At 45.2% G+C, this 14,021-nt stretch overlaps 1 protein-coding gene across 1 annotated transcript in view; it reads left to right on the top strand.

Annotated features, from left to right (window-relative positions):
- Nucleotides 1-10,930: 10,930 nt before the first annotated feature.
- ACACB (acetyl-CoA carboxylase beta) overlaps nucleotides 10,931-14,021 on the top strand; it is a 127,144-nt gene continuing 124,053 nt past the window's right edge. Inside the window, exon 1 of the mRNA XM_004378989.2 lies at nucleotides 10,931-11,574. Coding sequence (XP_004379046.1) covers nucleotides 10,931-11,574 — 644 coding nt within the window. The remainder of the gene's footprint in view (nucleotides 11,575-14,021) is intronic.

Genomic DNA, 14,021 nt, shown 5'->3' with positions numbered 1-14,021 from the left:
GATGTGTGCATTTATTGCTATAAACTGACCTCTAAGCACTGCTTTTGTTGTGTCCCAAAGGTTCTGGTAGGATGTGTTTTCATTCTCATTTGATTCTGTGAATTTCTTTATTCTGTCCTTAATTTCTTCTATAACCCAGTAGTTTTTGAGCAAAGCATTGTTCGGTTTCCATGTGTTTGATTTTTTTTCCTTGCTTTTTTCTGTTATTGATTTCCAGTTTTATTGCCTTATGGTCAGAAAAGATGCTTTGTAATATTTTGATGCTTTGGATTTTGTTAAGGCTTGCTTTATGGCCTAATACGTCATCTATTCTGGAGTATGTTCCATGTGCGTTGGAAAAGAAAGTATATTTGGCTACTCTTTGGTGGAGTGTTCTGTGTACGTCTATGAGATCAAGTTGGCTGATTGTGACATTCAGATCTTCTGTGTCTTTATTGAGCTTCTTTCTGGACATTCTGTCCTTCTCTGAAAGTGGTGCGTTGAAGTCTTCTGCTACTACTGTGGAGCTGTCTATCTCTCTTTCCAATGCTGTTAGAGTTTGTTTTATGTATTTTGGAGCCCTGTTGTTGAGTGCATAAATATTTATTTTTGTTATGTCCTCCTGGTGTATTAACCCTTTGTGGTGGATTTTACTTTAAAGTCTGTTTTGTCAGAGATTAATATTGCCACTCCTGCTCTTCTTTGATTGTTGTTTGCTTGATATATTTTTTTCCATCCTTTGAGTTTTAGTTTGTTTGTATCTATAAGTCTAAGGTGTGTCTCTTGTAGGAGCATATAGATCGTTTTTTTAAATCCATTCTCCCACTGTCTGTCTCCTTTTACATTCAGCGTAATTGTTGATAGGTATGAGTTTAGTGATGTCATTTTGATGTCTCTTTTTGTGTGTTGTTGACAGTTCTTTGTTCCACTTAATTTTATGTGCTAAGTCATTTTTCTTTATGTATTTTCTTTTCATCTTTTTCATTGTTGTGTTTTTATATTTGCTGAATCTTTATGTTTTTCTTGTTTTTTATACTGATGTGTAGGATTGTTAGTTTCCTTTGTGGTTACCTTAATATTCACCCCTATTTTTCTAAGTTTAAACCAATCTTTTATTTCTTTATATTGCCTTGCCTTCTCTCCATATGAAAGATCTATGACTACATTTTTTAGTCCCTCTTTTTTATTTTTTGTTTTAATGTTGTCATCTTTTACATATTGATGTCTCTGTGTCACTATTTTCAGCGTTTTAGCTTTGATTTATTTTTGTCACTTCCCTGTCTAGGTTTATATCTGGTTGGTCTGTCCTGTGTTCTAGTCTTGGGTTGTTATCTGATGTTATTGATTTTCTAACTGGAGGACTCCGTTTAGTATTTCTTGTAATTTTGGTTTGGTTTTTGCAAATTCCCTAAACTTCTGTTTATCTGGAGATGCCCTAATTTCACCATCATATTTGCTGGATATCTAATTCTTGGCTGGCAGTTTTTTCCTTCGAGGCTTTGTATATGTCATCCCATTGCCTTCTTGCCTGCATGGTTTCTACTGAGTAGTCCGAGTTTAGTCTTATTGACTCTCTTTCATAGATGACTTTTCTTTTATCCCTAGCCACTCTTAAAAGTCTCTCTTTACCTTTGGTTTTGACAAGTTTAATTATAATACGTCTTGGTGACTTTCTTTTGGGATCTGCCTTATGTGGGGTTTGATGAGCATCTTGAATAGATATCTTCTCATCTTTCATGATATCAGGGAAGTTTTCTGCCAACAGATCTTCAACAATTCTCTCTGTATTTTCTGTTATCCCCCTTGTTCTGGTACTCCAGTCACTCATCGGTTATTCCTCTTGATAGAATCCCACATAATTCTTAGGGTTTCTTCATTTTTTAAAATCCTTTTATTTGATTTTACCTCAAATAAGTTGGTGTCAAGTGCTTTATCTTCAGTCTCACTAATTCTGACTTCCATTGCCTGTCGGGTGGCTAGGTGGCGTGAATGGAGCCACCAGTCCTCAGGCCCCTGATTTGGGTAGGTGAGGACCCTGCTTAATGGGGCAGAGAGGTGTCAGATGTCACGAACCTGCCACTTCACCATATAGCTGCTACAGGTGAAGTTAGGCTTCTGGTATATACCCTGTAGTAGTGTGGTAATGAGGGCCTACCCTGTTGAAATGGGCCCGCACAGGTCTATGCAGGAGTGAAAGGCATTCAAAGTCCGTGGACCCCTTATGCCTGTGCCTAGGGAAAGGAGCTATGCCTATGCTGAGTTCCCAGTTTAGGGGAGCTGGCAGATTTTTTTTTTTCCTATTTGTTAATTCATTCCCTCTCCAAAGCTGGGAGAGTGTCTCAGGACGTGTGACAGGTCCTACTTCTGGCCCAGGGGACTCAGCAATCGCTGAATCCAGCCCAGGACCGGATGCAGAGTGGGGAGGGCGCAGGTAAATGGGAGAGAGGCTTTTCCCAAAGAGAGTGTTTTTTGATCCACAAGGTAGGTCAGACACATGTACTTATCTTTTGCTGATTGAATGCCGCTTCTCACGGGTTCTAGATGGCCGAGTAGACTCTCTGCCGCTGGTTCTCTCTCGATGTGGAAAACGCCTCCCAAGTGCCATTGCTTGCCTTACCGTGCATTGCATGCCAGCCGATCCGGCCTGATGGGTGCCGGCTCCTGCCGTGTCAGGTCTGGCAGCTCCTCACTGCTTCTGAACTATTTCTCCCTCCCTCTGCCACTCAGTCCAATTCCTCAACTTTGCCTTTGATGTTCAGGGCTCCTAGATTGTCATATGTAATCGATTCACTTGTTTTTTTCAGGTCTTTGTTGTAAAACGGACCATACGAAGCATCTGACTACTTCGCCATCTTGGCCCTGCCTCCCCATCCCTAATCGTAACCCTAGCCCTAGCTGTAAACCTAACCCTAACACTAACCCTATTCCTAGCTTCAACTTTAACCTTAATTCTAGCCTTAAGCCTAACCCTAACTCTAACCTTAGCCCTAATCCTAGCCCTATCTATATGAAAGAGGTACTCATTACATAACAGCTTACATCAAGGAAAAGCATTGCATAAAGATCCTTGGTCTCCCAAGGGCCAGCCAGCCGCTACCCGGAATAACAACATTAATGAAAAGAATAACTATGATAATCATGACAGCTACTTCTGGCCACATGCTTCATTTATGCCAGGCTAAGCAACCTACCTATGTTAGATCATTTCATTGCCCTGACAGACTAGTGAGGTTGGTACTATTCTTATCCCCATTTTACAGATGGGTAAACTAAGGCTCATGTTAATGCATTTGCCCATGGTCACTCAGCTTGTAGGTGGTGGAGCAGAGATTCTAGCAAAGCAGTCAAGCTGAAGAATCTGTGCTCTGGCTCTTGTACTGTAGCTCCTCATTGCTCCAAGAGGGGGAAAAACAAGCAAACAGTTGCTGTTAAGTTGATTCTACTCATGGCAACCCCATGTGTGTCATAGTAGAATTGTACTCCATAGGGTTTTCAATGACTGTAATCTTTTGGAAGTAGATCACCTGCCTTTATTCTGAGTTGCCTCTGGGTGGATTCGGACTGCCAACCTTTTGGTTAGTAGCTGAGCGCTTAACTATTTGTGCCACTCAAAACCCAAACAACAAACCCATGGCCGTTGAGTCGCTTCCAACTCATAGGGACCCAGGAACTCCTAAACAATGCCCATTGAGTCTACTCTGACTTACAGAGACCATGTGCGCCCTAGAGTTTTTTTCAATGGCTGATTTTTCGAAAGTGGATTGCCAGGTCTTTTTTCTAAGGTGCCTCTGGGTGGACTCAAACGTCCAACCTTTTGGTTAGCAGCCAAGTATGTTAACCATTAGAACCACCCAGAGACTCCTTGCTCTAAGAAAGGGGTATGAATTCCTTAACCCGTCTCCATAACCCTGCCTACCTCTCTGGCCCTGTCTCAGCTCTACCCCCACTCCATCCTTTTCTCAGCTCTATATCAACTGGCTGGCCTCCTTTGGGTTCCTGGAAGTGCCAGCTCCTTCCTGCTTCTGGGCTTTTGTGCATCTTCCTCCATTTACCTGGAATACATTTCCTCTACTTTCCGGCACTTCCGCCTAGCAAAATCACACTCCTGGTTTCAGAAAGCCTTCCCTGACCTTCCAGACCAAGGCTGTATCCCCTGTTACATGCTCTTCGTGGGGGCACCCCAAACTTCTCCTTCACAACGACTTTCCTGGCCATGCCCTTACATATGTCTGTGATTTTACCTGTTTCCCAGTGAGATGCGAACCCGATGAGAACAGGGCTGGTCTTATCCTGTTTGCTCCGCGTCCCCAGCAGGCAGCACCCTGCCTGCAGGTGCTTAGGGCACACCTATGGATACATCAGTGAATGGTCAAAGGAGGCAAATTCATGGCATGGCAGTAGAGGACATGGAGGATAGAATTCCATCTGTAAAGGTGGCAGTGGCCCAGGCCTCGAAAAAGAGTCAGACAGTTGACATGAGCGGTGTCTGCAGGGAGGATTCAAGTGAGTCTGATGGAAAAGAGGAGCCAGATAGGCCTGTGAGATGTGGAACAAGCTTTCCATGGAGACGGTCAACTCACTTCTCTTACATCTTCCAAGGCGAGGACCACAGCTAGAACGATCCACCACACCAAATGTTCGGTTTGGCTCAACAGGCATTTATCGAGCTCCTGCAGTGTGGCAGGCCTGCAGGGAGTGCACCATCTGAGATCAACACTCCCGGGGCCTCAGGAAATGTGGTCATTGAACCTTTTCCTGATTGGGGGAAGTGTACATTCACAGAGTTTTCTCAAATGCATTGTTCTCTCTGAGGTTGTCGCCAAATCGGTGGCCCCTAACACTACACGCCAACACTCAACTCTAGAAACAAGTGGTTTGGCACAAAAGCATAGAGATGTAGTTATTTTATGTTCACCCTAACTGTATTTGCTGGGGCTCCACAAAGATCTGAGTGCCCTGATACGAGGTCAGTTTGAGAACCGCCTGGACTGAATGACCTCACTGGCTTTAGTGTCCTAGGGCGCCAACCACAAAGTGGGTGGCCTTAAAGAACAGAAAGTTACCATCTCACAGTCTTGGAGCCTGGAAGTCCAAATCAGGGTACGGGCCATGTCGATTTCTTGTTAGGGCTTTGAGAGGGGAGCCATTCCATCCATCTCTCCTAGCTTCTGGTAGCCAGTCCTTGATGTTCCTTTGCTGCTTGACTTGGTGACTTCCCCTGTGTGTAACTCTGTCTCCATGTCTGTTCTCTTCTTTTATAAGACACCTGCTATGTAGGATAAGGAGCCCTGGTGGCACAGTGATTAAGAGCTCAGCTGCTACCCAAAAGGATGGCAGTTCGGATCCACTAGCTGCTCCTTGGAAACCCCATGGGGCGGTTCTATTCTGTCCTATAAGGTTGCTATGAGTTGGAATCGACTCAATGGCAATGGGTTTGGTTTTTGGTTATATGGGATAAGGACCCACCCTACTCCAGTATGACCTCATCAACTTAACTGATAATCTCTTCAAAAAGACCCATTTCCCCAAACAAGGTCACATTCACAGGCACAGGGATTAGGGCTTCGACATATCTTTTGGGGGACACAATTCAATCCATAACACCCTCCCTGGGCCTCATCTTTTTTCCAGGCTTCAGGATCTACCCATCTAAGTGGGTAGTCAGTTCACCGATGGAATCAACAACCTGTTCACCTCCACCAATTGCAAATTTAGGTTTTAGAGTCACACAAGGTGGACCTCAGATGCTGTTTACTTCCAGGCTGTGTGACTTTGAGCAAGTCACTTGACCTTTCTGGGCATCGAGGTCTCATCTATGAAATGGGATAATAATAATAATACCCCGTAGGGCTGCTATGAGGCGTAAATGAGATCCTGAATGCCAGATACTTATTATAATTGAAGATGTTGTTGTTATTACCTATTATTATAAGGCACCTTAACCAGTGTTTCTAGACTGTCGTTGTTACTTATTTCAAGGCACTAGTGTTTCTAGGCAATAACAGCCGAGTCGCTCCTTGGCGGCGACAACTGCAACTTTTTTGCTCTTCTGGATCATTTGTTCATCTGGGGTAAGGGACATCACAGGCGCTTTCGGTCACAATTACAGGGGAAGGCAAGGTTGTTGGATTACACAAAGCTCTGAGCCTTCTCAAATCCTACAGTTTGTAGGGCGGGCACATATCTCTCCATTGTCACCTGAAAGTTGTCACATACCTTCTTCAGACACAGAAGTCTTAAAGAAAGCAAATGATTATCCTTCACTCTAAAACCAATGTGCTGCTCCTGGTTTAGTAACTTGAGTCAGAGTTCCCATCTTTAGCTATTAGAGTTACAGACTCACTGTCTAGCTTGGTGCCATGAGCAAATTCGGCTTGGGATGTCCTGCGCCTTTGGCAATCTGGTGAGCTCCTGTTCAGTCTTCAGAGGCCCGAGCAGATGTCCCCTTCTCCTACCTCTGCTCCTGGCAGGAGTGCTCCCTGAACTGCCTTCCAGCTGTGGCTTTTCCTGATTCTGGGATTCTAGTGGTTAGGTCTTGATTTAGAAGGCTTTTTCTTTGTGTGGACAGAGCTCTCCTGTCTCCACCGAAGCCTTACCTAGAAGAACCTGAAGTCTAGAGAGGAAGTCTTGTTGCTTATTCCTTTGTTGGGTTTAGCTGCTTAAGAATGGACACAGAGGTTTAAAACCAAGCCCGCAGCTCTAAGAAACTCAGCAGCACAGCCTACAGTCATGGCGAGGTCCCTTGACTTAGAGTGTATGGAGGGACATTCTGCATGTAGAGCAAGAGGGCAGGAGGGTTAGAAGCATGGGCTCAAAGTGAGGCCACCTGGGTCCCAAAAGTGTGATCTTGGTCAGTGACTGAACCTTGCTGAGCCTCATCTGTAAAAGGCGAGTGGTAAGTGATATCTGTGCAGAGGGCTGTAGAGAGAAGTCAGTGAGATCGTGCATGTAAGCACTTAGCGTGGTGGTCATTATAGACCGTGCACTCAATACGTGCTAAATAGGTAGATAGATAGATGGCTGCCATCGAGTCAACTCCGACTCATGGCGACCTTACGTGCAATAGAGTAAAACATTGCCCAGTCTGGTGTCATCCCGACCATCTCCAGCATGTTCGAGTCCATCGTTGGAGCTATTGTGCCAATCCGTCTCACTGAGAGTCTCCTCACCCTCATTGGCCCTCTGCTTCACCAAATATGATGTCCTCCTCTAGCAATTGATTCCTCCTGATGACATGTCCAAAGCGAGCAAGTTGGACAATGATCTGTTGTGATCCATAAGGTTTTCATTGGCTAATGTTTAAAGTAGGTAGCCAGCCCTTTCTTCCTAGTTTGTCTTAGTCTGGAAGTTCAACTCATATCTGTCCACCATGGGTGACACTGCTGGTATTTGAAATACTGGTGGCATAGCTTCCAGCATCATAATAACATGTAAGCCACCATAGTACAATAGACTGACAGATGGGTGGTGGTAATACATGCTAATGACAGAGGAAGTCACTGTCTATGACTTATTAGGAATCACTTCCTATTCCTTGTTCTTGTTGTTAGGTGCTGTCAAGTCAGTTCCAACTCATAGTGACCCTGTGTACAATAGAACGAAACACTGCCCAGTCCTGCTCCATCCTCACAATCATTGTTATGCTTGAGCCCATCTGTCATGAATTGAATTGTATCCCCTCAGAAAAATGTGTATCAATTTGACTAGGTCATAACTCCCAGTCTTGTATGATTGTCTACCATTTTGTAATCTGATGTGATTTTCCTGTGTGTTATAAATCCTATCACTATGATGTAATAAGATGGATTAGTGGCAGTTATACTGATGACAGCTACGAGATTAGATAGTGTCTTAAGCCAATCTCTTCTGAGATATAAAAGAGAAAAGTGAGCAGAGAGATATGGAACCTCATACCACCAAGAAACCAGCGCCGAGAGCAGAGCGCATCCTTTGGACCTGGGGTTCCTGTGCGGAGAAGCTCTTAGTCCAGGGGAAGATTTAGGACAAGGACCTTCCTCCAGAGTTGACAGAGAAAGCCTTTCCCTGGAGCTTATGCCCTGCATTTGGACTTGTAGCCTCCTAGACTGTGAGAGAATAAATTTCTCTTGTTAAAGCCATCCACTTGTGGTATTTCTGCTATAGCAGCACTAGATGACTGAGACAAGGACTTACTGTGTGTAAGAGATGAATACTAAATAGACCCTGCCTTCCAGAAGCTCCCAGCTCATCGTCTGCAGGTGGGAGGGAGTTGGCACAGGTGTTTAGAGCAGTGTTTTTTGGTTGTCACAGTTGGAGCTGGGGTAGGAGTGTGGGGTGCTATGGACATCTAGTGGGTACAGGTCAGGGATGCTGCTCAACATGCTACAATGCACAGGACAGCCCCACCACAAAGAATTCTCCGGCCCCAAGTGTCAGTAGTGTCGCCGCTGAGAAATCGTGGGTTTAGAGAAAGGCTGGGGCATCAGAAAGACCTGAGTTTGAGTCCTGCGTATTCATTGTGTCTGTGGGTGAGTAACTCCTCTCTCTGAGCTTCCGGTTTTTCAGATGTCCAGAAAGGAAGAAAAAAAAGAACACGTTGCCATGGAATTGATTCTGACTCACGGCGACTCCATGTGTGTCAGAGTAGAACTGCACTCCATAGGGTTTTCAATGGCTGTGATCTTAAGGAAGTCGATTGCCAGGCTTTTCTTCCACAGCCACTGAATGGATTCGAACAGACAACCTTTCAGTTAGTAGCTAAGAGCAAACCATTTACACCACCCAGGGTTTGCACCACCCGGGGACCTCATTCGTCAAATGGGGCAAATCATAATGCTGACCTCATGGGGTCCTTGGAGGGTTGAACCAGTGGAGCACCTTAAGAGCTGACTGGATGAGAAGTCACATAGCTTACCCCCACCCTCCAGAGCAGGGGCCACAAACTCTATTGTCTTACAGTGGACCAACATGTAATACAAATGAGTGTAACAGGTGGGGGAAAGCGATAGAGAGTGGTGGGGACTGTGGTGAACAGGAGCCCCTGCTGCGCTGTCGAATGCCCTCTTCCATAGTGAAAAAGCCTGTATTCAACCAGAGGGCACTGAACTTCCTTTAAAGAGAAACTTGATGAACTTAAAAGAAAAAAAAACCTTGTGACTTTGTGTAATACCTAGAAAGTACCCTTGCCAATGTTTTGGCAAATTCTGTTGACGAACATTTGCAGGAGGTACTGGGATCATTTAGTTCTGGGAAATCTTGAGAACTTTTCCACTCTTCTTAAGAACATTGTGTTGAAGTAAAAAAAAAAAAAAAAAAAAGTAGTGTTTTAAAAAAGGACAAATATTGTATGATCCCAGTTACATGGAATATCTAGAGTAGACAAATGCATACAGAGAAACGTTTGTAAGTGGTTTCCAGGGGCTAGGGGAAGGGAGCGGTGGGGAGTTATCGCTGAATGGGTACTCAGTTTCTGTTTGGGGTGGTGGAAAACATTTGGAAATGAATAGTGGTGCTGGCTGTACAACATGGTGAATGTAATTACTGTCACTGAATTGTGCACTTAAAAATGGTTAAAATGGCAAATGTTTTGTTATATATACTTTGCTACAATAAAATAAGAAAATAAAGTGTTTTAGATACCAGAGTGATAGATTTAAGCTTTGTAGTCCTGCTTTTTTAATGCTTCTAGGGTATGATTGTGGCACAATTAGTATAGAGATTTCAACATGTTCAGCTTACTTTTTTTTTCCAACAGTATTTCTTTCAAATAACAATTATTTACTCATTAATAGAGCAGAGTTAGTGTGGTAGAGAGAGACATGGGTTAGAAATCAGAAGGTCTGAGCTCATTTATTCAACTAATACTTGTTAAGCCCTCACTATACCAGGCACTGTTCTAGACCCTGGACTAGAACAGACTTTTCCTGCTTTTGTTGGACTTCCATCCATTCTAGTTGTAAGTGTACCCCAGGCCAGGTGTACTAGTGCTGTCAAGAAAATAAGGTGGTGCCCCTCCTTCCTTCAGGGCCGTGACGATGGTGGTGATGATGATATTCATAATAATAACAACAATAATAATTAGTGATGACGATTATGCTAGCAGCAATAATCCCCTTATATTTACAAAGTGGAATATAGTTAAGAGTTGGTTTTGTTTTTAATTACAGCTTTATTGAGATACAGTTCACAAGGCATACAATTCACCTACTTAAAGTTTACAGTTCAATGGTTTTTAATATATTCACAGTTATGCACCCGTATCACCATAAGCAATTTTAGAATACTGTCATCACCCCAAAAGAAATCCCACACCCTTTAGCCATCATCTCCCCGTCACCTCCATCCTCCTGATCCCCCTCCCTCCAAACCCTGGACAATCACTAATTTATCTTCTGTCTCTATGGACTTGCCTATTCTGGATATTTTATATAAATGGAATCATAGAATCTGTGGTCTTCTGTGACTGGTTTCTTTCACTTAGCGTAATATTTTCAAGGCTCATCCATGTTGTACCATGTATCAGGACTTCATTCATTTTTATTGGTGAGTAATATTCCATATTATGGATATATACCACCTTTTGTGTATCTGTTTGTCAGTTGATGGGCATTTGAGTTGTTTCCACGTTTATGAATGATGCTGCTATCACAGAGTCCTTTAACACACATGATCTCACTCAGCTCTCTCACACGCATGTTTGTGAACTGTGGTGAGCATCCACTGGTGTGCCTCAATGAGAGGTGAGGAACTGAGACCCAGAGGGGTTTAAGGAACATGCCCAAGGCTACAGAGCAAGTTAGTGGCTGAGCTGGGAGGTGAGCCTGTCTCCATTCTGCCCAGGGCTCCTCCCCTCTAGCCCCTTTGCTGACACCCGGAACCTAACTGCCTTTCGCCGGCCTGCTCCTCTGAGAGAGAAATCGCTCAGTTAAGTAGACGGTAAGATGCCTCTCCTTTCTCCTTACAGGTTTTCTCAATGGTCCTACTTCTTTTTGTGTCCTGTCTGATTTTTTCCTACCTGACCTTCTCCTGGTTAAAAATCTGGAAGACCATGATGGACTCCAGCCTGGTCACCAAGAGCAAATCCCGAGCAAGCTTCATTCAGAGCCAGGAGCCCTTTCCAGCCTCAGACAGCTCAGGGGAGCGGTTGCAGAAAAATGACGACTACAGCTCACTGCCAAAGACGCCTAAAGAGGCCGAGCCAGCCTCCCTTAAAGAATTCAAAGATGCCTCTCAGCGGAGAACTTCCCGGCCACCTCCACACCAGAAGGCCCTGAGAAACCCCTCTTCCTCCAATGACTTGTCGGCCTCCCCAGAACTCCAAGCCAATGGGACAGTGACCACAGCTCCAGAAACCAATGGCCTGTCCTCCCTGGCCAGGCTCCAGGGCCAGCAAGCCAGGTCCTCCTCCAAAGAAGACAAGAAGCAGGCTCACATCAAGAGGCAGCTGATGACCAACTTCATCCTGGGTTCCTTTGATGACAACTCCTCTGACGAAGACCCCGGCGCCAGCTCGTTCCGAGAATCTTCCCAGAAGGGCAGCCGGGCCAGCCTGGCGACCCTGTCCCTAGATGCTGCTCCGACTGCAGGCGAACCTGATACCACTGTCCCTACTATGAGGTAAGGTGCCCTTTCTCCTTCCCGTGCAGAGCTTGGGTGGGCCTGCACCCTCCCCTTCCCTTCACCTGCTCAGTCAAGCCATCCGCGACACTTTAACACTTTGGGGAGAGCTATGTAAAAAGTGGTCCCTCGGTGATGCAAATGGTTTGTGCTGAACTCCTAGCCTAAAGGTTGGTGGTTCAAACCCACCCAGCAGCGCCGCAGAAGAAAAGCCTGGTGGTCTGCATCCATAAAGATTACAACCAAGAAAACCCCATGGAGCAGTCCTACTCTGTAACACCTGGGGTTGCCATGAGTCGGGATCAACTTGATGGCAATAGGTTTTGTTTTTTGTTTTCTTTGTATAAAAAGTAGAAGACATAAGCCTTTCCACCTCCCTTCCTTCCCTCTTTTCAAAATCATTTATGAGCACCTACTATGTGTACAGGGCCCCATGCCAGGAAACTGGCTTTCTAGACCATCTCAGCCTAGCTGGGGCAGGTAAACTTGTGTGTAAATAGTTATAATTTAAACAGAAGGAGCTCAGGCTGACCAGGAGGGAGGTTCTCCCCGCCTCCTGAAGAGACATCAGTTTGTTCATCCATTCGTTCATTCGACATGGAACTAGCAACAAGAAAACATGCTTTCCCCTGTAAGGCCTAAAAAAGCAGAAACTTGGATAAGGTAACCTACACCCATTCCTGTGATTTTTGGCAACGGATACCCATAGGTCCCTAGCAGGTGGGACTATCCCAGGGACACAATCCGTGGCTTTTTACATTAGAAACCTTCCCCACCCCCCACCCCAAATTACAAATGTAACGTAGAAGTTCCAGGTAGACCATTTGGGACATGCAGGAAAGCAGTGATAAGAGAAGAGCCATCAACCACAACTTTGCCAGCAGAGAGAACCTCCCTTCTGTTTTAGCCTTCTTTCCCTCAGACCCTATGGGGCAGTTCTACTCTGTCCTATAGGGTCGCTATGAGTTGGAGTTGACTTGACCACAACGAGTTTGGTTTGGAGTTTTTTTGTTCCTCTCTGGAAGGCCACCTCCTGGTGGCCCACACTGGCCCCTTCCTCCAGGCTGCCAATTGTGAGATCAGCTTGGAATAGATGGAAAACACATGTGTTTAGTTTTGTGGTTCGGGAGGAAGCTCTTTCTGAAGCAGTCTTCAAAGGGCCTTCTCCTTCCTGCTGTGACCTTATTATCCCAGAACACTCACTGTCCCATCACCATTCTGGCCTTTGCGCTCGCTGTTCCCTCTGCACTGAAATGCTCCCCTCCCCCACCCCAGCCCTCCCACCAGGGCTGGCTTCTTGTGTGTGCCCCCTCTGTGGTCAGTCATTCAGGGTCTTGTGCTTAGAAGGCCCCCCAAAAAACAAAACAAAACAAAAACAAAAACCATTGCCGTTGAGTCGATTCCAACTCATAGTGACCCCATAGGGTTTCCAAGGAGCAGCTGATGGATTTGAACTGCTAACCCTTTGATTAGCAGCCAAGCACTTAACCACTTCACCGCTAGGGCCTCTAGCTTGGTTTCATGCTCTGTGGTCCCTTCTCGAAATTCCTAAAGATTTTTGAACAAGGTGCCCGCCTTTTCATTTTGCTCTGGGCCCTGCAAATTATGTAGCTGGTCCTGCCTCGGCCCCAGCTCTTTGCCTGCTGGCTTATCAAAGTCACCTCCCTGTCCCCCTCCACCTTTCAAGTATTTCACCCCTCCCCTCCTCCCCTCCCCTGCCTCAGTTTCTTGATCAATCAGCCCGGTTTGTTGTCTTCACAACATTCACTCCTTGAGATAGTGTCTCATATAAGTTTCCTTATTTGTTTACTTGGTTGTCACCTGTCTCCTGGTGCTAGACTGCACGCACCATGAAGGCAGGGCCATATTTGTCCGTACTCATCAAGGTTTCTGCTCCCCACTGCCTAGCCTAGTGCTGCTTCATAGAGACTCAACGAACATTTGTCAAGTGCATGAATAAAAGGAGCAACACAAGCTTGCCAAAGGCAGAATTCTGCATTCCCAGGACATGCAAAGCAATTGATGAGTGAATGAGTGTAGGAATGAATGAATGGATAGATGGATGGATGGATAGCTGGATGATGGGTGGATGGATGGATGAAAAGCCATTTTGCTGTTGCTCTTTAGCAGCAGTAGAATTTCTGTTGTCACAAAACTCTGTTGGCATGTAGTCTGTGACTTGGCAGACTAGTCCTGGGATTAAACTCCAACTTTGAATTTTTCTTCTGTCTTCATTGTTGTTAGCTGACGTCAAGTCGGCTCCAACTCATGGCGACCTTATGTATAATAGAACAAAATGTTACCTGGTCCTGTACCATCTTCATGATCATTGGTATGTTTGAGTCGATTGTTGCGGCTATGGTGTAGTCCCTTCCAAGCGAGGGGGCTCATCTTCCAGCACTATACTGGACAGTATTCTGTTGTGATCCACAGGGTTTTCACTGGCT

This window comes from Trichechus manatus, unplaced genomic scaffold, assembly GCF_000243295.1.
Source record: "Trichechus manatus latirostris isolate Lorelei unplaced genomic scaffold, TriManLat1.0 scaffold00061, whole genome shotgun sequence".
Lineage (NCBI taxonomy): Eukaryota > Metazoa > Chordata > Mammalia > Sirenia > Trichechidae > Trichechus > Trichechus manatus.
This window is presented reverse-complemented; position numbering and strand designations above follow the sequence as displayed.